This window comes from Calonectris borealis, chromosome 5 (genome assembly GCF_964195595.1).
Source record: "Calonectris borealis chromosome 5, bCalBor7.hap1.2, whole genome shotgun sequence".
In the NCBI taxonomy this organism is placed as follows: Eukaryota; Metazoa; Chordata; class Aves; order Procellariiformes; family Procellariidae; genus Calonectris; species Calonectris borealis.
In genome coordinates this window covers 45,358,455-45,382,613 of record NC_134316.1, presented here as the reverse complement: position 1 = coordinate 45,382,613, position 24,159 = coordinate 45,358,455, and the positions used below count along the sequence as shown (strand labels likewise).

Below are 24,159 nucleotides of genomic sequence, written 5' to 3'. Positions count from 1 at the left end.
GGCATACTAGGCTATATACTGGGAGAGGTATGTATGCCAGTCAAACTGGAAAACGTCTCTCTCATGCAAGTCCCCATCAAATAGTCATGTTCTGAGGATACATCGTGTATCAGGTTCCCCAGATATGAGTAGGGCTAAAATGTAAAGAGGTTTTTTTGTTGTTTGTTTTTGGTTTGGTTTTTTTTTTTCCCCTCAAAATCCAAGTGTTCATACATCTATCACACCAGCCAGAAAATAAGAGTAAGAAAATAGATCAGCTGATCTTTATGGAAAGCAACATAATATTCATTTTGCAGGCCAGTATTAAATACCTTTCTATCTGTCTTTTCCTTGTAGCAAGAAGGATATCAAAACTAGCACCATGTCTGACCTCTCATAGCATCTTTCTAAACAGTATAGTCTTGTTACAGGAATGGTATACTGTTTTTGATCACTATCGTCGCACAAACTGTATAGTGTCAGACCTGATTATGGGAAATGAGTATTTTTTTCGAATCTTCAGTGAAAATTTGTGTGGATTGAGTGAAACTGCTGCAACTACCAAAAATCCTGCCTATATCCAAAAAACAGGTAACATATTCTTCAAAACAAAGATCACAAAAACTGCTAAGTACCAGAAGTAATACATTGGTAAATGGAAAATACAGTATTACTAGATGCACCACTAGAGATATTTTCATTACTTAGTATCTAACACTTATGAAGTATTTTAGCATCAAGAGCCTTTATCTAGGCAGATCTCCTGTACTAACACGAACATCTGTTCAAAAATATTTAATCACACAGTCTTCCTAAACTATATTATTTTAAGAAAATAATACAACTGAGGGGTTATATTTACATTCTGGGGTTAAAAGTTTAAGATGTCTGTGGTGAAGACTTCCCCTGCAGACATATGGCTTTCATATTTTTAACAGAAGCTGAAAACCCATGATTGCCAGGACCTTTTACTTTAACTAAAGCATTAAACATGAGATGTGTTTGAGTGTGAAGTGAATTTCAAGATTTGTTATATCATAAATGCCACAGCTTTGAAGGTTCTCATACAGGCAAATTAAATGAAAAATAGATTGTACACAAGTCAACAGAATTGAAAACACAGTTCTTACTATTTTGTTTCTTTAAATTGCAGGAACCACTTATAAGCCACCCAGTTACAAAGAACACGACTTCTCTGAACCTCCTAAATTCACTCACCCTTTAGTAAACCGCTCTGTGATTGCAGGATACAACACCACGCTCAGCTGTGCTGTAAGAGGAATCCCCAAGGTACAGATTACATCAACTGTCCTTGATAATGTTGCAACAAGCCAAGATGCTGCCTTAGAATTCGTGCCAGTTCAGTGTGACTGGAGTGTAACATGACTATATAAAAAGTAAAGGTCACCCAATTATCTCCCACCTCACTCATAACTAATGCTTAACCAGAACACATGGTGCAAGCGTTTGTGTGGTTGTGCACAGAACCAGCGGGGCAACAGTAAAGGAGACAGAGGAAAGGACAGTCATTTCTTATGGTAACACCATGCCATTGAAAATGTACCATGTGTACATAAAATCTACTCACTGAAGAAGGTAAACAACAACAAGAAAAGTATCTTCTCACAATGTATATTTTGTTCTCTTCAATCTTTCAAGAAAACAGCAGCTAATGTAACATACTGTTCCATTAACCTAAATGATACATAGGAATACTAGTTTTTCAGTTATGTCAATACATCCACATAACTTTTTAGGAGTCTGAGTTATTTTGCAAAATTAACTAGAATAAGACCTGCTGTCATGTGTGAAGTTCGGGGGCTTTTTTTTTTTAATCTCACAGGAATATTTTCTCAGTCTAAATATATTTGTTGAAGTCTCTTCAAAGAGTACAAAAAGATGTACTTTTTTGTTAGATGCAGGAACAAGCAGTAAAAATTGTATCAGCTAGGTGCTAAATTTAGGTTTCTCAAAAAAGGGAAATAGGCTTTTTGTCTGCAGTGAAGGCATTTACCATATTATGACATAATCTTGTCATAAATTTAAATTAGTACAATCACAAAAAATGCAGTACCCTTTTCCCTTCCCCTTCTGGCTGCTTATTTCCAGCTCCTCTCCCATCCTCATGCCTGCACAAGGATCTGATAGCTACACAGCAAAACATTAAGATAATTGCTCAAAGTTCAAATTAACTCAAAAAAAAAAAGGTAGTCTTAATGCAATCATTTGCTGCAGTTCATTGGATGAAGACGGAGCTCCAGACAAAACTCAAATATAAAAAGGAAGCATACCCACGCAAATAGCTGCAAAAGAACAAGAAGATTATAGAAGAAATACCAGCAACTGTAGGCAAAATCCATCCTCCAGTAGCTGCCTCAACTTAGATTCATCGTGAAATTATATTCCCACTTGGTTAACTGACCTTTTTGTGCATCTGTATCCACTTCATTCGGTTTCCATGGCTTTAAGAAGATTCTAAGAAAAACTTCATATTTTATAGCTGTTAAACACAGTAGTCACAGGCTTTTGAATGTGAGCGTGCTAGCTCTTCCTTCGACATTAGCCTGAAGGATACAAATAGTCCTCATCCTTCAGTACACCTAATACTTTTAAAACAGCTTTTCCAGATGCATTTCTGTACTTGCATTGCCCAAACTAACCTTAACAAAAAGTTTCTGTATCTACTGCAGAACTCTGCAACAGGTCTTTTTCACAGAGGGTAGCTTATGTTGATAGAGCTTTCCAATTCTGAATAACTATAGGTTATCAAGTATACCTCAGATATGATCTGTATGGCAAGAAAAAGTTACCACTTCAAGCAGAGCCAATATTCATGTCCTGGTGGCAGTGTCAAAATAAAAGACATATACCCAGAAAACTAAAGAGGCTATAGAAAAAGAAGCAAAAAATTTTGAGGCAGGAAAAAAATACTGCTGATATCTTTAAAGAAAATAAAGCATGGCAACTGGGATGCACTGAACTGTATATCACAGGTCAAAGACAAGTGATTCAGTAGATCTGAATTCACTCTATAAAACAGTACAGTAGTTTTATTTTTTTATGGGTGAAGAAACAGAAGATGTTAATTCTGAGAGTAAAACAGATGAATGCAGAGCTTGGTCTTCTACTCTTTAAAGCCTATTTCTTCATTATATATACTAACGAGCTTGAAATAAACAAAAGCAGTTTGCTTTATGTCATATTTTTCATTTTCAAAATTCCATTTATAAAAATTAAAGGCACATTTTCAGGTACCAGAAACAAAACACAATGGCTTGAATCAGTACAGAGCCAACCACTTTATTGCTCAGCTGAAGCCAACAGGAACTTTATTCTGAAATTCCTGAAGTCGCTAAAGATATGCTAAATGGTTTGGAGAATCCTTTCCTAGCCCAAACCTTGGCATCCCAAGTTGGCCACCAACATCCACAAACCTTTATGACACTTCTGCTCTAATAATCTGTGCAGTTTAATTCCCATTCTGTAAGATACTTGAAGCATTCAAATATATATTAATAAGCATGATTAAATCACTCCTGAAGGAATGAATTTGTAGCCAGTTTGTAGGGTTTTTTTAAAGATTGCAATAAAATAGGGTACAGACCTACATTCTCTACATGCTATTTGAGAGCTAAAGAAAATACTAAGCATTTGAATTATTTCATGAGTTTGTACTGAATGAGGAGAGGTTCCTTGAAAAGTTATTAACACTGTTGTGTAATATACAGCCCTCATAATGCATAAAACTTTGATGGCTAATTAAAGCTGTAAGATCAGCTGTAAGTCTTCCATTTTCTACCTTCTATTTTAAAATTCTTCTTTTGTGTTCTTCAGCCAAAGATATTCTGGTACAAAAACAAAATGGATATTTCTGGGGATGCCAAATACCGCATGTTCAGTAAACAAGGTGTGTTGACCCTGGAGATCCGGAAACCCTCTCCATTTGACGGTGGCTGTTATACCTGTAAAGCTGTTAATGAGTGTGGTGAAGCTGAAATAGAGTGCAGACTGGACGTCAGAGGTAATCAGATGAATCTTATGGATAACACTAATACGGCAATGAAGAAAGAGTAACGGATAGCTTAAAAAAAAAAAAAAAAAGTGTCATAGTTCCCCTTTATCTAACCCTGACTTCTTTGGTGGTATATACAAAGTTTGTTAATTACATGCACCAGCAAGATTGTGTTTTCCATTCTAAATTATTATGATAGAATTAAGTTACTTGCTAGGTAATACAGGTCTGAAGTGGACAATTATTACGCTTCTGACAATATTTCTAGAGAAGATATTTAGCACTGGAATGGAGGTCTATGTACAAACACTGCATTGTGGATAATTTTATTATCCTTTGTGCCATACTTTGTAATTGAAAATTTAAATTAAGTCATTAGCTGTTAAACATACGTAAAAGGTCGTGCATGCTGCATCACAAACATTTTTGAAACATTTGATAGTTTATTTTGTTTGTCAAAAGGGCCAGGAAAAAAAAAGCCACATGTTTACAACACAGTAAGAATATTGACTAAATATTCTTGGTAAAGCCACTACTAATGTATCTATTTGTCAATACAAACCTATAGAACACCACTTTAAATGCTCATTAAAACCAGAAAAAGCTGCGAAAGTGACCTGTATAACAGCCATTGACGAAGATGCGTCTTCAGCACAGCAAGCCTGAAGGTATTTCTACACAGCACAGAGTTTGCTATTTTACTCAGTGCTAAGTCAGGGATGTGTACACAGTACACCTTGCAGAGCTGGGCACCAATACCCTCATTTGGCAGCAAGCAATACAGCTGCATTAGTACTGCGGTGAACTCAGGCTAAGAACTCTGAAACGTCTAGCTAATTTATGCAGCAGCTTATTAAGACACTTACGCTACTTTCAGTTCAATGGCTAGCTCAGGTATTTCTGTTCAGTGCTATACTGTACAGTGTAGACATGGCTCAAAGCTTAATATTATCATCTTCTGAAGCTTGCCTTAGGAACGTTAAATCTCCTTGGAATCATCAGATAAAAGCAACTACCATAAAACTTCCATATTTCACCTTCAGCACCACGTCTCAATTTAAAATTAGCGTCCTTTAATGTCTGATAGTATCTTAACTTTTTTTTCAGCACCTCAGTAAAACTCCGAATCTCAATTCATCTGCAAGTCAAGGTATGAATCAAAATAATTCAGCTGGATAAAGAAGCAATGGCTGTTTGGTAGATACAAGATTAAACAGTTGTTAGATATTCATGTTAGAGGCTTTATGGAATGTTTATAACGTTGGCAGGGAGGAGGGTGCTTGTTTTTATTTCTGTTTGTTTTTTCAATAATCATACTAAGATCACATTCCTGCAAGGTAATTTATTTGGTTTACTTTAAAGTCAGGATTTCATAGGTCTCAATCCTTAATACGCTGTGCCAGTGTAAAAATCTGTAAGAATAACAGAATACTTTTTTTCTTAACTCACTACAAGCACTCCCTCTAGGAGACGTTATTTATTAATACAGAGCTAACTAGCATCAATAATCTGTGCATTACTTTAACCAAGCAAGCAGAGTTAAAATTACAATGCATCTAGAAGTGTAATGTACATTTTAGACTTTAAAAAAATGAAATAGCTATAATTAATAATCAGGTAATGCATTTGACAATAAATCCTTCTCCCCATTCTCTGTCTCAGCATTGGAATGGAACTTGAAAAGAAGAAAATTGAAGAAATTAATGAAGGATAATTTCAGTTACATTTAGGAGTCCTGCTCATCTTAAAAGTCATTTAATATACGTGTACTAGGAGGCGTCAGTGTCTTCTAGCATCCTGCTTACTCAGCATATTGTCAGACAGTATTTCCTCTTTTCATGTATCTGTTTTAGTTACATTGCCCCCGTCTCCATGTGAAGAAATTCAGGGAACTGAAGATAAAACTTTCCCCCCATTATATACATAAGATATGTCTGAAAAAAAACAAATATTACAGTTACGTGCAAACCCAGTCCATTCCTAATGTCTGAAATGAACATAAATTCCCCACATCTACAGTTCTCTCCATTTTCTCTTCTCAGAATTCTCACATTCTTCATAAGAAACAAGTAGCTCAGAATAATGAAACACTAACAAATTATTTGTAATATTTAATCACCTTTCATTATACTGATCTCTGCACAATAGAAAGTAACTTTCACTCCTACTGCTTTTACTGTCACTGCTTGAAATACCCACTTCTGTCTCTTGAGCAGATCTTTGCAGAACCACGTCCAAAACACACCATTTGGAAATCTCTGGCTAAAGCTACTGTTCTGCTTTATATAGAAAATAGTTTCTTTGATAATTACTCACTAGTGGTTTTCTCGCTTTTAAAGAGACACCAGCGTAGAATGTCAGTTATTAGATGTTTCTGCAACCAATCACAGACATCATACTAATCTACAGAGATAATTTTGTACATCAGATGAAACAGAAAGACGTCACGAGGAAGATTATTTGCACGTAAATAAAAAATTTCAAAACAAAAAAAAAATTGTGATGAATGCAATAAACTTACTGTCATCAAATATTACTGAAGACTTTTGAAAGTCTATGAATGATATATATGTATTTTTGCAGATAATTTTGTATAATCAAATGACACAATAGCATTTCTGGCTTCTCACCTATTAGTTTGAATAGTATTTGGGGTGGGGTTTTTTTGGACCTGCAGTAGCTGTTAGTAGTTTTCAGTAGGCTGAAAAGTACTTTTTCATCATCACAATACAAGAGAAGGCGGGAAGATTAAATTAATCCAGGAAGCATTGCCTTTTGGAAGAACCAACACAAAGGAACTGAAGTAATACTGCTCCCCTGCCTCCAACATGCCAGTTGAGATAGGAAAGTGTGTCCGACCCAGCATGTTAATTGTAGTAAACAAGCGAATACATCTTCATAATAAAAACACTGATGATAATGAGATGTGTACTTTGATTATTTTATTATGGTATCAGAACAAAGAAGGGTACTCCTCTAAACCAAAGTCAACTTATCCAAGGTTAACTTTTGTCTGTTGCACATTGTTATTATTCAACAAATAAATAAAAAACAATGGAAAATATGCAAACAACTTTACATTGTTTTGTACTTTCATTTTCTGAGCAACACTATTATTTAAAAAATAAGGCACATACCACACATAAAAGTCAGAGACATTCTATATTATAAAGAACCTATGACCAGAATGCAGTGGACTGAGAGGATCATGCCAGCATCTGTGGGACAATGTCTATTGAAAAGCAGAGACTGAATTGCAGGAGCTTAGATTACAAAGGACAGTTTACCCAGGTGCTATACCAAACACATTCTATTATCAGAAAGGTGTTTCACAAAGAGAGTAGACTTTCATTCTGTAACCGGGGACAATACTGAACGAGTACAAAAATAAATCAAGAGTCACTAAGAAAATGGCATTTTCTGCTCAATTCTTACCTATTCAATGTGAGTACAATGTTTTTGGGAAGAGCAGTATTTCCACAAGTGAACATTTATTTCACCCCTCAGCTGTGAAAAGCAGTATACTGCAAATTGATACTTTCACTAGATGTTAGTCAATCATTTTTTCATGAAGTTTCATTGTTCAAATGGTCTTCAAGTATGAAATTCTACCATATACCTATATAAAAAAATAAATTTCCAGTGCTCACAAATTTACTTTCTACTGTTTTGAAGTCCTCAAACTAATCAAAGAAATGCCTCCTCAAAAAAACTGGCTGAGATACTGCTTCTGGAAGTACTTCATGCAAGGCAGCGCCAAATAGTTAGAGTTTAATTCTATAGGGCCTTCTGTGCTGTGCTTCTACATAAAAAACACAAATTAGTTTTAACTTCCAAAACTTTCAATGACAAGGAGTGAACCAAATCCAAATCTGAATAGTTACAAAAAAGAAGCACGCTCTAGTGAGGTTTCTAAAAATTATTCCTAAAAATGTGAATTCTGAAAATTCAAAATGCTAACCACTCCTCACACACTGAGGAGAAGAAGAGGGGGAAGGTGCACCTGCAAGATCTGAACTTTCTGTGATTAGTTCTAGAAGGGTCTTTAGAAATTGTAGGTGTTTATTGATGTTTTGCAAGCATATATTATTAGCATTTATCTGTTCCACGGCTGATACTGATTTTGATGTATAGTTCACTAACGGCCCATTAATTCCATGTTGTTAATAAATAAATAAATAAATAAATACATTACTTCCATCCCAATCTGATTAAAACTACATAAACTTGCAGTTTCTCCCAAACCTAGCTGGCTAAGAGCAACAAAGTATCTCACAATTTTTCCCCATCACACCTGAAAGACTACTTGACAAAAGATGGTTTTAACTATCTTTTCCTCTGTGGGATCTCCTCTGATGCAAAAATCGGATGGACTTATCTCTAAATGTCAGGGCAAATATTCTTACGTTGTAGTTGTTAAGCACTGTTAGAAAGAAGTGTGCAAGGTAAGACCAATAGTAAAAAAAATATTAACATAGGCCATAATGTTAAAAATTTTTATCTACTAACATTCTCTTTTAGCATATTAAGTGCCTTTCACAGCTGACAGCAACTAGTATTAAAAACAACAGTCCTGTTGAAGTCCTTTCAGGAGTTTTCCCGACACAAAAAAACTCTGTTATTGCTCAAGTAAAACATCCTTCCATGTGAAAAGTATATGTAACTTAGACAAACATAACCTCTTCAGGTCTATTCTCTCTATCCAGTTGGATGTGAAGTTGACTTTAACTTTTGATGCTACCACAATTTCAACTTAAAACCTATCAATTCAGCCTGCTTGCTGCCAGTTCAGTGTCCCTGCCTTTCCTTCAAAGAAATTACTATTAACTATATATCAGGAATAGAGATACTTTGAATTAACGTACATAAGACTAGCTAAAGCGCAGGGTTGTGGCAGAGCATCACTACAGAGACAGGATCATGCAGCACAGATATAGTCAAGCTAGCCCAGTGCTTCACTTGAGCTAAGATACCACTTACAAGAAACATCAAGTCACCCAAAAACATTAAGACAACAACTTCCAGTACTCCTACTAGCTCAGTTGCCTCAGCGTCTCATTGCCTGCTAGCCAAATAAGCCCTTTAGCCCAGGATAACACACATTTCACGCCACAGCATTAACTCTTTTGTGTTTCACCCTGTATTTCAGCACTGCTACATAAATATTGTAAGTACACAATGTTTACTTGCTCCTGGCAATGGGAAGTTTCACTTAATACTCTTCATAAAAGCCACAAGATGGGATTAAACTGTCAAATGCAAGCAAACCTTACCAGAACTCCTATTTTCCTTTAGTTACTTGAGATTGCCTTAGTGCTCAAATCCTAACCATTATTCCATGAGCGAAAAATAATGGCAAAATAAGTTAATGGTTAACCAACACTTCATAAAATAACAATAAAAGAAAAAAACAGTGTATGAAACCCAGGAGAAAAAAATTCAACAGCCAAAGCATAATATACATTAAGAAAATAATCTTTTTCTTCAAGTGTAATTCTAAAATTGAGTACACTTCTTAAAGATGAACGATTGGCTCCTTCAAGCCTATATCAACTATTTCCTTACTTACTAATCTGATTTTAAAACGTTACCAAATCTTACCTAAAAGGCACAAAATTGAGCTTCTCTTCAGGATGCTCACAGACTGAACTTCAGAACAGTGATGCAGGGAAGGTTTTTTGCCTTAAATGCCAACACCTGAATTTTGGGTAGTGGCTGCAGCAGGATTTGAGGAGGATTTGAAATCCTGCTCCCCCTCCAGGGCCACAGGTGGGAGCTGATTAGGACACCTCAGCATTGTCCAGGTACAGCACCCCCACCCCGTGTGGCAGCCTCACCGCTCCGGGGCTGTCTGGTTTTGCTTCCCAGGGACGCTCACGTAGAGGTGTAACAGGGGACCCCGGAGCCCGTTCCCGCCGGGGCCTGAGGTGAGGGCGCAGGCGGCGGTGCGTAATGGCGTCGCCCCGGCGCGGCGTTTCCCGCCTGAGGGGCACGCGGCTGCCGCGCGCCAGCTCCGCGGCCGTTGGGGCGCTCAAACGGCCGGCTCGCGCCGCGGCACCACGTCCCCTCAGCGCCGGGAGCTCTCGCCTGGGTCTGTAAAGCCTGAAGAAAATCACTTTATTTATGAGCATGGGGGATTAAGGTAAAGCGTGCTGGATTTCATCCTGTTCTTCTTCTAGTTTTAACTCAGCGGGCTTATACGGAAGTTGTCAAAGGCTCTGTGTGAATTAACTGATGGTCCCCCACAGAGATAATGAATTCTTCCTATTAAAAAATGAGAAGTGGATCAGTTGGAGGTAAAGAAGGGAATAAGACATATGGCCATACTGAAGTCAGGACAGTGACTGCATTCTCAGGTTGCAGCCTATTTTGTATTCTGCTGTCATAAATGCATGACTACTAGTTTAAAACTAGCAGGCATATCCATGGTAACGGCTCCAGAATAAACATGCTTATTGTTTCTTTCCTGAAGATTTCTAACTGGTTAACAAAAACACATGTAGTATTTCATCCCCCAGCCACTGTAAATCCAGGTATAAGCTCTAGTACTAGAGCTATTCTTGTAGAAAGGGTGCCAACTACAAAATATATTTTTATAATATTCTCAATGCAGGTGGATCCTTGTGTGACCAAGGAAGGGTAACCTGTGTAATAAGATGCTATATTTCCATCAATGCGAGTATGTTGTTGCAGATTAGGTACTGATGCATTTTATTTAGACACTCAAATTAGGATTAACTACACCAAACAATACTCATTGTTGTAACTGAAGGTGCTGCTACAAATATCCTAAAATGAAAAAGTCCTAAATTTTCACATATTCACATTTGCTAATAAATCATTGCTTGGAAGATCATTCTAATGTTAGGCAGAAATCAAAGTAACACAAAGAAAACTACTTGCATTCAGTAACATGTTTAGAAAAATCTCGCTTTCCTTAGTAGCTTATAAACTCTAAACATTGTCCTTGATGGATTGTTTCAGTTTATGCATGGCCTGATCTTAGCACAAGCTGATGATCTGTGCCCCTGCTTTGCTGCTTAAGTTACAATACTTAAGGGATACAGTGGGGTGAAATGCAAATTAAATGGATTGAGCTCCAATTGTCCCAACAGAATGTTTAAAATGGTATAAAGTGCCTTACCTGTCATGAGTTTATCTTCCCTTTATGACTTCCCTCTACAAGAGGGAACAGATATCTTTATTGACTTTTTCGGATTTGTCTAAGCTTATTATATAAAATTATATATAAGAATTAAATTCTACTTGTTGAAAATTACAGTGAGAGGTCAAGAGGTTCCCATATATTATTGTAACAAAGCTTTTCAATGCAGGGCAAGACAGATAATTAAGATAGCTTCAGCACACTTCACCTGCAGGTTTCATTCCTTCTAAGAAAGGATTATTGTGCTAGCTATTCCCAGGGAGATCTACAATTGAGTAGAATGAATAAAAGCACATGAAAATACTAGTCGATAGCATTTTTTCCTTAATTTAATCATACAATAGCCATTTAAATGAGAGCAGCAAGGGAAAAGACGTTTCTGGAAATCATTTATGTTGCTTTTATCACAGAATTTCTTTGAAATAAAATCCTTATATGTGTTTAGGAGAGAGGTTTGCCACTAACATATCGTCTTGGAGCAGGCTTAGAAATACAAGCCATTCCTGTCTCCTTACGAATGAATTTTGTAAGAACAGTCTGCTGAAATTAAAAATAGCCCTACTGATACCTTTCAAGTGCTCCCCAACCACAGAACTCTATTTTAGGGAAACAAAAGCTGTCAGTGAGATATCCTTTACTTGTCTTTGGGCAGGGTCCACACAGTAGTCTGCATGAGCAACACATCTTAAAACAGGTTGAACTGGTGAAAGTTTAAAAGAAACAGATAAGAACAGCTTCATTTATTAGGTCCTGATATGGAAAAAATAGTCCAGCATCTGCTTTCTGTGCCAGACAGAAATGTTGACAATAAGCAGCCCTAAAACCACAGATAACTGTCACAGCTATGTACACATTTCAGTCATAATTCTGTATTAGGATAGCTTCACTGAAGACAAATAATTCAAAAAAGTGACTAATCCAATATATATAAAATATCAGTGGAAATGAAAATGTATGGAAATTGATATAAGGTGGAGAAAATAAGTAGTAAGGGTGCCCCCTTTTTCTTCTTCACCATGGGTAATAATCTGAACTTGATTTTATATTTATTATGGTTTATTTAACAAACATAAAGAATATCATACATAGTTTTCATTGTTTTGCTTGGAAGTGTAAATTGTGGGACCCAAATATTTGAACACAGGATGTGGATGAAAGTAATTTAACCTTCCATAAGGTTGCATTTGCTTGGTATCTGTCATCGTGCTAATAATTGCCCCAGTAATCCAGATCTACACCAGGAAAGTATGACCATGAAAAGACTAATTACTAATATAATTCTCAAATACAGTTTTGTTGTTTACTGCTGGTTTTCATATACCAAACACAGGAAAAAAAATGGCTGAAAATCCAAGCTTTTCTTCTGCTTTGTAGGTCAGTTCATGTATACGTTGCCTTAAAAAACCCCAGGTACAGTAGATTTTGATCATTGGAAAGTCCTCAAAAAATTTCTACCTGGAAACAGGACTTGTTCTTCCTCACTGGTATAAGGAGGGACTAACAGTACTACCTATTTACAAAGCATGGTATTTCCTCTTATGCTTTTTTGTTTCCTACAGCACTGAAAAACTTTAACAATTTAGACAATTTGTTAGGTTACAAGTCTGTTTTAGACAAATTTATCTATTTTTAATATCAGATTAAATGGTTGAGCCATTTCTAACAAGGAGTGTAGGGAAGAGCTGCTGCTGGGAGCTATCACAGAACAGCAGAGCTAAGACTGGAAATCTTTTCTGTTCCCTCTATAGCACTCTTCAGCAGTCCACCAAAAATAATTTGATTTAAATGCAAAGGGAGTAAGAGTGGAATGAGGCTGAGGGATGAAAGAAGATGACAGAGAGCTTGGTAAGAACAGGAGAGAGGAAGATGACTGACTGGAAGCTGGAAAGGGGCAGAGACTGATTGAGCAGGAGACCGGGGAAGAGCATAGGTCTGAACTGTTTGGGCAAAGAGGCTGGAAGATGATGATGGTCAGAGACGCGAGAAGAACGCATGAAAAAACACTAAGGGAAACAGATGGAGACAGCTGATGAGAAATTGAGGTGCAGAACTGAGCCTGACTGGCTGAAGAGAGTGTAGGCCAAGAAACAGTGAGGAATCCAAGCAGGGAGAGTGGTAAAAAGGGAAGGAGAGAGCACTTTGATACCCAGAGCACTGTGGATAGACTGGCACTCACTGGAGCTAATAAGAGAAACTGAAAAGGCAAAAAACAGTGGAAGGAATGGAAATACAGAACTAGAGTTTTCATATACTTGAAGGAAGCAACTGTTTAAAGTTTTACTGGTGTTTTTCCTGCCACCATTTGTTCCTTTTTACGTATAGCTATTTTGGGAGAAGGGGATTTCTATTTCTACATAGGTTCCTAAACCACGTTTATCACTATAGTAACTGTTGCAAATAGAAGCAGGACTGTTTGCCCTTGGCTGGTGTATGTATGATTCTTGTTGGACTGATGCTTTAAAACAAAATTAGTCAATGCTAGAACTACTATGCAGCACAAGTTTCAAAACATTGTAAACAGAAAATTAACTTATAACTTGCAATTATACTAAGCACATATAAACAGAAAATTAACTTACGATTTTACTAACTTTGGTATAAATGTTGAGCTGATTTTTATCATATCTGAGCAGAGAATCTGCCCGAAAGAGGTCCTCTCTAAGTCTGGTTTGTACTCAACTGCACTCAAACCTCATCTGTCACCAACATCAAGCTTTCAAACCTTCAGATACAGTGCTGGAAAGAGGGGTCACATACCCACTATTATTTAAAGCATCATCACATTTCTACTATTTAAGTGAAATAACCACACTGGGAATGGCTATAGAAACTCAAACCTGTTGCTCACACTGAACATCTCACAAGAGCATTTTAGGGTAGGGCTATATGTGAAGCCATTGCTGCTAGCAGAAGCAAAGTAATACCACTCAGCTGTTTCGAAATGTCTTCCCTCGTGAGAAGCAGATGCATCTGGCTGAATTGCAACTTCTGGAAGAGCAAGAGGCTCTTTGGCATTGCCTTTTGTCTGGCAAGGTTCTTTGCACAACGGTTCTGCTTCGTGGTCCTAATTCCCACTTCTTTAGGAGCTAGTAGGTGTTGTCCTTCCCCAAAGCCTGACTTGTCTAAGAGCAGTGACTTGGAGTTCCTAAGTATCACTGGAGTGAGTTGAGCAGAAGCCATTTTTCTCACAGAAGGAAGATGTTACCTCAGAGGCAACGTCTTCTGACTTTCATCCATTTGGCAATCAAGGGGAACTGGGATGTAAATATTGCTCTTTGTGAGAAGTTTAGTTTCTATTTTCTGTTTACTTCTGAATTCGGTGGTAACAGGAGCCTATGCCTGACATGGGGGCAAGTGACTGGTTTGTTCCCATTCTAGGCAACTGCTTCCTTATTAACAATACACTCAATGGGAACCAAAATCTCTCCTCTGACGTAAGCAGCACAATTCTAGAAATATCTTCAATATCTTTGCAACATAAATGTTCCCAAGAAGGCTTAAAATCGTAGCCACTTTTTTCCATCCACTTTGATCACTAAGATAGAACTTTAGTTGGAATCAAAATTCTTCATGATTTACATTTACCAGCAATTTAGCTTTTGAATGCCCAGATGAACATTTTCTCTTACAAACTCTGCTATCCTGAAAGTGTCAAAGTAGGAGGGTAGGGATTATCTAAAGCTAGTAATCAGGGTGTAGGAAATTTTTACAATGGTTTTGTTAAAGTAATGAACTCTTTCCTTCAACAGACATCTTCAACGTTTTTTCCAGAGATATCTTTAATAAATATCACTTCATAAGTACCATTGTTGTGACACTCACTGACGTTAAAACCTTTGACCTTTAAAATGTGGACTCACTCATATTAGAAACTGACAATGCATTCACAAACAAAAGAGGGCTTTTTTTTTGGAACATCACAATGAAGAGCTGCGATCCAGAAGACAGGTAAATTAGTAACCTTGGTTCCACTTTGAAAACTGCCAGGAAGTCTAGTCACAAACTCCAGTGTTTGCAAAGAACACTTAATGATCATTTTGAAAACCAACTTCCACAAACAAGGAATTGTGGCAGAAAAAGAAACTTGTTCAGGATAAGCAAGTTTTAAGGCAAGTTCATGAATCTTTGTCACATTTGTGTAAGTCCCTTGGAAATATCACAAGTGTTAAAATAAAAAGGTTGTCATCTTGAAATACTTAAAAACTAGGACACAGGCTCCTCCTAGTGGTAAAAACGGAAGGATTATTCATTTTGTTCTAAGAATCTTCTCACACTACTTATTATTACAAATTATTCTCAGTTAGTCTTCCATTTGGTTCTGGAAAGTTTAGAAGCCTCTAAGTTCTTACTGCTGCTAAGGAATTCTTACCTAAGGATCAAAATAAGTGGGACATGACAAAACACATGCAAATCACTGTAATTATTTTTTTCCTCAAAAGTAAAGTTTACATGCCTATCAATGCTTAGGAGTAATGAAGTGAAGGTGGAAAGGATGGAAGACTGCATTCCAAAAGACTTACGCTCTTATACCAATTTTAAATCCAACCTTCAGATCTGCATTTGGTATCCAGAGAACAGCAACAGTATTTAGTAGTGGAACCACTGCACAGCATGCCTTTCTCTCAGATGAATACGCTACATTCCCACAGTTAGCAGAACACCTGCCAAGTCACCATCAGCAACTACAAAAAAGATTTTGTACATTTCAAAAATGTCTTCAATTTTGAAGCCAAGTCAGTTGCTCTCACCTAAAGAGCAGAAGCCCAGTGTCTGAGGTTGTAACTGATTCTTCCTTGCCATCAGGCACTGTAACTATTTAGCCACACCTGTTCTTTTGACAGAATTTTTTAAAAGGGACAGAGGGCTATTTTTATTATCAGGCCCTTTAAAAGACTTATTCTGGACTGAAGTTTCTCAGCAGTCTAGAGCATACAGCACTTTATGTAATTTATGATTTTTAGTCACAGAAAAATACACTTGAAAAAATACAGCTTCTACAGGGAAAAAAAGGAGCTGTATATAGTAAGTGATGCTGTGCATTTAATTATTTTAAACTCTAATCTTCCCCTTATAATTTTAAGTTAACGGCTTTGAATATGTTAATAGGCCTGCTAACATAATATTTACAATTTAAAAATTAATATTGTCTACTTAAGTGGGACCCAGTATTGCAGTAAACGGAACATCTATTGTAGACCAAAGTGATTTCAGTCTTAATTGTACTTGTAATATAGTAGTATCAAGAATACTACAATTGCTATAAGAAAATTTACAGTCTCACAAGACGAAAGAAAATAAATTAAATACAAAACAGGCTAATTTCAGGGTTTGCCAATTTCAGTTTTGCTTTTATATTAGGAAAGGATAAAAAAATCCTTTACTTTTTGCTTCCATTTGCATGTGTGCAAAAAAAATTCCATATTTCAGATGTGTCTGTTTTCCCTATTCATGTTTTTCAGACAAGTTTTTTTTCTAAAGACAAATTACATGGATGTTATGATAGAAGAAAAAAGCAAAAGCAAGTTTCAACTGCTTATGTGGAAAGAAATGTAGATTTTCCATTTATAGTCTTATCTTTTTCATTATTTCATATATATGCATGATGTATTTTGTATATAGTTACATTAATTTCAGAATAAGTTGCATCAATAGAAAAGCACAGGAGGATGAAAACCAGTTGCTGGTTGAATGACATTTTATTTTCACATTCAGACAGCTGTACAGTTTCTATAAATAGATGTGGTACTATAATATTTACATAATTTCCTCACCCATTACTAGTGCATTTCATTCAAAATGGTAGACACCCTGACCAAGCCAAAACAGGGTTATTTCTGGGTGCATTTACTCAGAATTCTACGTCAAAACATACATCAGTGTGCATCAGAGCATTTTTTCCAAGTATTTTACATGTAACATTATTTTCTTTAGACAGTCTCTCCTCCCAGCATCCTAAGAGCTTTCCAGACAAGTGCAGTACAGTTCAAAAACAAAAAGACGATGCAAAAAAACATTCCTATTCAGCCTATTTAAAATAAGGAATGTAATGGATAGTTTTAACTGTGGGAGTTTCATTATACACGAACACAGTATTTGCAAGATTCCTTGATATACAGGTACAGATTGGAAAAAAGCAATAGCTTAAAAAATTTGGAGACAGCATAATCCTTTGGGCTTCTGAACATGTTCAAGAGATTGCTATAGAAATATCTTGTGTAGAGTATAGTTACAAACCCCAAAAGACATGGGTCTGCTCTGTGCTTCTGCCAATAATGTTTTCAAGTTTTACATTTCCTTATTAATTTTCTAATCCCTGTGATTAACTGCTTTAGATAGTGCTTATATGCATCTGTTAACTCTACTGCTGGGATATCTACAAATGTTACCTAAACTCCCCTTTGAAAATCCACACAATCCATGAGGTGTCAGGGTTTTTCACAATATACTGCCTTCAAAGTTCCCCTCTCCACTTCTTTTCCCACTTGAGAAGCAGTCATCTCCACAGATGGACCGATTTAATAGCCAAACTTCAATTGTCACGTGATATTTTAAGACTATGATAGCTAAATTGTTCATCTCTACCAAAAGGGTCTGAAGAACTATGTGACAAGAACTCCATGTTGGTGGGTAAAAATGAACAACACAGAAGGAAAACAATAAAAACGCTACACTTAAACAACATGCAGGACCAGACTGCTTCCACTGTGCACATACCAAAGAATCTGAAAGCAGAAACCTGCAGTTGTAAAGTGATTGATCTGTAACAAGTACCACTAGAAACAAAAAAACCAACCAAACTCAAGCTGTTACTCATCTTAAGAAAAAAGAAATTCCAAACGAATAGCCAGAGTAGGTCACTCACAGCTGGATGCTGATGCTCAAAACTGTCTGATTAACAGCTTATATAAAAACTCCATTAAGGATGAATTCAGAAGGAGACTGAGCAGTGAAGTCTTAGGTTTTTCTATGGGGAAAGACTTGCAGGGTCATACATGAATAATCGAGTTCTCATAGAAGACAGTAAAGTGAGCTCCAGTAACTGCAGTAAAAACGGGAGTACTGCACATCAACGTGCCAAAGGGTAGGTATTTCCCAATATCGTGATCAACTGGAAACTGGTCGAGGTGGTTTGCTTTTGTTTTCTGCCTCTTTTCCACGAATGGCAGCCACATAAGAGAAGAGACATAGCACGGAGTAGCAGATCTCATGAGCCTACAAGAATTTAGAAAAAGAGATAATGAAATTCAGATGATTTAGTGTTTTACAAAATCCACTGCACATTTTGTATTTTGCTGCATGTCTTCCTTCATGGGACAACTACTGTGGCTACAGACAAAATCAGGAAAAAGTGTCCCATACTACCTTATAACGGAGATGGATAGAGAAAAAAAGCCTTATAACAAATAAAAAACCCCCTTTGGGATAAAAACATTAATTGCTTGATAGTATGATTCTAATCATTTTTAAGAACAGTATGCTAAGCTAGAAAGTTAGCCAGCTGGCTTTAGAAAAAACATCCTACATATTTGCTTTTGGCCTGTTGTATGAAGTTACAAGAAGTTTTCTGGGAGGGGTTGAAAGAGCTAACTAAAAGGACTAAAACTAAACATCCGATACTGTACCTCGACTCATGAGATGGTGGGATTCTTCCTTATTCTCAACTACCTTTTTATGCTCAAAAGCACAAGGACTGGTAATCCTTGTAATTTTTAACTAACACTAGTGAATCCATGGATAATACAAGCTTTTTTTCCCCCCTCTTTTTTTTCTAAATTAAAAAAAAAACCACAACCCAACATTGCATGTTTCTTATGAAGAATACCAGGCAATTTCTTCACTACCTTAAAGCAGAGGGTTTAACATAGCATTAGCAAGATTTACAATTATTGCTTTTAACTGATCAAGTATGCTATTATTTAACAGAAAATCCTCTTTTAGTGTGCGACTGGCAGCACAATTCAGTGAAGGTAAGACTCAGACTTAGTTTATATCCTAGCTCTAATACTGGCTATTCTGGTGATCTTAAAAGTTCTTGTCTTGTAAATTGTCATTTATGATCTTTGTAAAGGTAATAAGCATAACAAAGTGTTTTGTTGTATTATAGTACAAGCTAAAACACTTATGTAAAATATAACTAATTTTCATTAAATTGGCTTTTCTTATTAAAAGATACAGCTATCTGCTTCTTAAATTACATATATTCTAAGCATTTTGTTTCTAAAACATTTCTAGCTTCTTCAAGTAATTTCTCTCTCTCTCTTCTTGAAGGACTGAGTTTCCATGCAACCACCAGATGTACACACTGCACTTCAGACATAAAAAATAACTGAAGACAGTTCTGATGGTAATCGTTGGCTTCTATTTCTTCCTCGTAAGTGCATATAAGCCTGATCATTGTACTATTATGTGTAAAAAGTGCTAAGTATTGTTATCAACTGCTGGTGTTCAAAAAATGTTATAAAAACTGAACACTAAACCACAGCAGTAACTCACCTATACGGCAGGAATCAATACTTATACTGTTCTCTTGCATCTCACTGCTCACTTTCATGAGGAAATGGGAATTTTTCATAAACTCAGTTAGCAATCATTTTTATGCGCAGGAACTAGTCTCCATCTCTTCTGCGGATTAAGGATTGTGTTCTGAACTGTCTTAAATTGAACAGTTCCACTCTTACTGTGCTAAAGTTCATGCCAAACCAGCTACCTTGCATCTTTATCTATCTTAACAAAAGAGACCACGCTTTCTGCATTACCTGGGAGTTCCTCTAGTTTCATAGAAACAACCATCACCAAGTTTTGTTGTCTTCCCTTAAGGAAAACTATCATAAAAGAGCAGCTGGTGTTTCACTGCAGGATTTGCAATGCTAATACTGCAATCTCAGTGTAATTCTTTTCGCCACATGAAAATGTAAAGATACATCCTCTAAAGAACTACCAGAAGGCATCACAGTTGACTCACCATTGGCGTCTTGTACTTGTGGCTCACCACTTCTTTAGTTTCAGGAACTAAAACCGGACGGGCAAGAGACAAAACAAAAAGTTCAAAAAACGAGAGGAAAAGGGGAAAGAAATAGCACAATGTTCCCATAGGAAAGGGAAGGGATGCACACAGACAGCAGGTGCAGGTACAGGGCACCTCACTATCCCTCACTTTTAGATACTCTTCCTTCTCTTCATTTACATTACATATGTCCTTGAAGATACTGGTAATGTCATAATAAATTACTCAGGTTGGCAAAAATATTTCACTGCCTCTGTTTGCAAAACCATAGTAGATATTTGATGGTTCTTAGAGACTCTGGCTTTTCTCATACTACTTATTCCTGCTAGACAACAAAATTAATGACAAAATATGCTTAATGTCTACTATGATAAAACATAAACCAACAATTCCATAGGAATTTGTCAGTATGTGATTCCCAAAGATTTTATCCTTTGGATTTTTGAATCCTTCTCTGCTGAAAAACAGATCTCAAAAGAACTGTTGGACACTCTAGCAAGTTAGTGAAATCCAGGAAAAAAAAAAAAAGGAGCTGAGGGGGAAAATTTTCTAAACTGGAAGACTATTTCCCAGTTCTATTTCAAGAGTTTCTCAAGACATTCTTTCTCCTGTCTAGGATGTGTGTGATGGTATTTACTTGACCTACTCACTGAAAGCATTCATTGCTTTTGAACAAGTTGCCTTAAAATAAAATACTGATTTCAGTTACATGTATTCTTAAAATACCAGGTTTGTTGATTTCTAGACGACTTTATATATAAAGAGGATCAGGGCACTGATGAAAAAAAATCTATTATCCAGAAAATTTCATCTTGCTCCCTTGCACTGCCTCACACTAACAGAAAGGAAACAGGCATAATATAGCTAAAGAAAATTTGCCTTTTGTTCTCATTGTGGAATGCATAAAAAGCAAGGTGTAACCATCCCATTAGTGTGCATTGCATCTGAACTGTGCCTTTGACCCACACTTGGTCTATGAATATTGTTGTGAACAGATACCATGGGAAATCACCAGGAGAGAACAAAGACCACACTAAGAACATACAAATGGGAAATTTAAAATGTTAAGATCAATGGAATACCAAGACCAACTTTGAATACTTCCCTTCCAGAATAGCTGAAATTTGCCATGGAATTTCTGTGTCACAACAAAAAAATTTAGAAGAAGCAATACAGAAATTATGCAAAACCAAATCATACCAGGTTCATAAAGGAAGAGTAAATGTTTTATTACACATAGTGCTAGTGACAAGAAAAGAAGCAGAGGCAGATGAGTTCAGTATGAACAACTAGGAAAAGTCCACAACAAAACCTATCCATGCAGATGTCATCTTTCCAACTATGATATGACACGGCTAAACGCTGGAGAGGGAGACGGATCACACTCTAAGGGGCCAAAAGTAGGCAGTGCAGACTGGGTTTGAGAAAGTACTCTAAATATAAACCAGTGCCTACTAATTCTCATATGTCATGGTATTGTCATTCTTGAAAAAAAACTAGTGAAAAGTACAGAATATGACTGTAAAAAGTAATGTAAAATTTTTGTTTAATTTTTCAATTCTCTCTTTTCTTGGAGTTGGCAGTTACGTTAAGGACTGAGAAACAGGTGAAGTGCACACCCAGGCTGCACTGCCCCAGTGATACCAGTGACTAGAGTTGGGAAGATAAGGAGGTGCACATCCAAGCTACCTTACCCGTTGGCACCAGATGTTCCAAATTAACTCCATGTCACCAGGGGATAAAGGTGGGAGTGAGGCTTGTGCACAGCCAAATAGGGTAGGACTCTTACAGCTGTTTAAGTCTCACTGCCCACTGGATAACATACAACTGTTCATATACTCTTCAAAAAGCAGGAAGGGAAAGCTGTAAGGACCTCGTGCCATGAGGGAAGGAGAGAAGGGAAGGTGTAAAGTCCTGTATCGTAACTGAGAATAGGAAGAGAGGGAACAGGAGAGCACCTAGGCAAGATACTGTCTCCCCCTTCACAGTCAGTAAGTTGCCTTGTCTTTAAGTAAAGTACTCCTTCACAATCTTCCAATGGGGAAAATTCTCCTGAGAGGACTAAGTTAGGAAGAGTAAAAAGAGTGGGTTTGGATTTACACTCAGAGAAGTCAAAGCACTACCACTGCAGAATACAAAGAAAAAAGAAGGGGGGGGGGGGGGGGGGGGAGAGAAAAAAAGACCCAAGCCTCAAATTAAGAGATTAGCAGAAGCACTTTTCTTCTAACATTAAATTACTCCTGATGCTGTTGAACTAAGTGGATGAAGGGAGTAAATTATTAAGCACCATCCTGCAGCCTTTGGTCCTGTGAATGAAAATATGGCGCTAGCATAGAATGAGTTTAGGGGACATCACTTTACCTGCTGGAGAATGAAGGTTTTCATAGCAGCGGCGGTGAAGGGGCCACAAGAAAGTAAAGCACAAGTACACAGCAGTAACTCAAATTCCAGAGGGAACAGCCTTACATTTCCTCACTTACTTAAGTCTCCACTTCCATTTTTGGACAACAATTCCTGAACTTCTGCTTGCATCCTGCTCTGAAATCACAATTCCAACTTTCACGCTGCCATCTAACCCAGCGTTAACACAAACAGACCTTTAATTTCCTGCTGCGGTATCACTAAACTTGGAGCACTCATGCTTGGCAAAATCAAATAAACATATCTTTCACTGAAGTATTTCCCATCAGACTGGAGTACACATGCTGACCACACTCTACCTTTCTAAGAGGAGATAGTACTTCAGTATACTCCTACTATAATGAATCTGATTGCAAGGTTCACAATGTTTAACACAGCTAAATAACTTCATTCTTAAGAAGTCCACACAAGTTTTTGCTGAATGCTGTTAGTTTACTATTAACAAATTAACATAATAATTTCTCTTGAATGGGACAGATTGGCGTATCTTCTCATCTTTATAACAATTAAAAAAGCAGCTCTGAGGCAGTCTCTCATCTCTGCACTAAAAGAAAGGTTAGCTCCCCTGCAACATCTTTCTTCCTTTCTTCTTTCTCTTTATTAGCTGGATGGGCAAATTGTAAGTCTCATTTGGTACATTTAAATTGGTTCTTGTCTGTGACCTCTATTTTGGGAGGAGGGTATTTTTAATTTAATTGGTTTATTTCTCAGATTTTGCTTGTAGTGTCCAACTCCCAGTTTATTTTTAATTACTTCTTAAAATTACCCTTTCGTAAGTTCCGTATCACAATTCTAGCTTTTGCAATAGGCCCTTGATTACAAAATTTTCTGTAAAAAAAGAAGTTCTTTTTCTTACAGTTATTACAGTCATTATTTAGGGTCTAAACACTGTATTACAGAGTCATCAACAGAAGTTGACGGGATATAACTAAGTCAAACGCTGTCTGTCTTCTTGTGCAATATAAACAAACTATTAAAAGAAATACTTTGAATTAAAACCTCTAAAAAAATGATCCAAAATTCATTTCTGATCCAAGTAATTTCTTTTAAGTTAAATATTTCAGAAGCTGAAGCCATTCCTTAAGCTAATTTTATGGCTTCTGAACTCTCATCTTTGTAAAACTCATCAATAATCTTTTACAGCCTTAAGCAATTTCTGTAAGTAGTAAAATGAATCATGCCCGTCAGGGTGAAAACATGGCATAAAAGGAATATGCAACCGTAAACTGCAGACAACTTCTGAACATCTAAATTATTAGAAATTTTTCAGGGTTTAAATACACTGATAATTTGAACCATGAACAACATTTTCCGAAAATGGGAAAAAATTGTTCACAAATTCAAATCCCAAACTTCTGGGAGATTAATTTAAGGCAAACAACAAGCAAACTGCAATAGTCAGAAAGGCTTTATCATCTGAATACCCTGTAACTTTGTAACACTGAAAGGAGACAACACATTATTATGGACAAAGACGTTAATTTCAGCAATCTCATATTAACTGTCTTACATTCTAAGAGAGAATCCCTCAGCCAGAACATTCTATTCACAGCACCAAAGAACAATGAGAGTCATGGT

At 36.7% G+C, this 24,159-nt stretch overlaps 2 protein-coding genes across 11 annotated transcripts in view; one reads left to right on the top strand and one right to left on the bottom strand.

Moving 5' to 3' along the window:
- The window catches only part of MYBPC3 (myosin binding protein C3), a 60,776-nt gene extending 56,636 nt beyond the window's left edge, over nucleotides 1-4,140 (top strand). Inside the window, exons 30-32 of the mRNA XM_075152276.1 lie at nucleotides 411-570; nucleotides 1,133-1,269; nucleotides 3,814-4,140. Of these exons, the coding sequence (XP_075008377.1) occupies nucleotides 411-570; nucleotides 1,133-1,269; nucleotides 3,814-4,053 (537 nt within the window). The 3' untranslated portion in view covers nucleotides 4,054-4,140. The remainder of the gene's footprint in view (nucleotides 1-410; nucleotides 571-1,132; nucleotides 1,270-3,813) is intronic.
- A 12,693-nt stretch (nucleotides 4,141-16,833) lies between these two features.
- The window catches only part of MADD (MAP kinase activating death domain), a 62,285-nt gene continuing 54,959 nt past the window's right edge, over nucleotides 16,834-24,159 (bottom strand). For all 10 annotated transcript variants that reach the window (XM_075152265.1, XM_075152272.1, XM_075152266.1 and 7 more), the window contains 2 exons: nucleotides 20,119-20,165; nucleotides 16,834-18,368 (listed from right to left, as the gene is read on the bottom strand). In XM_075152265.1, the coding sequence (XP_075008366.1) occupies nucleotides 18,261-18,368; nucleotides 20,119-20,165 (155 nt within the window). In that variant the 3' untranslated portion in view covers nucleotides 16,834-18,260. The remainder of the gene's footprint in view (nucleotides 18,369-20,118; nucleotides 20,166-24,159) is intronic.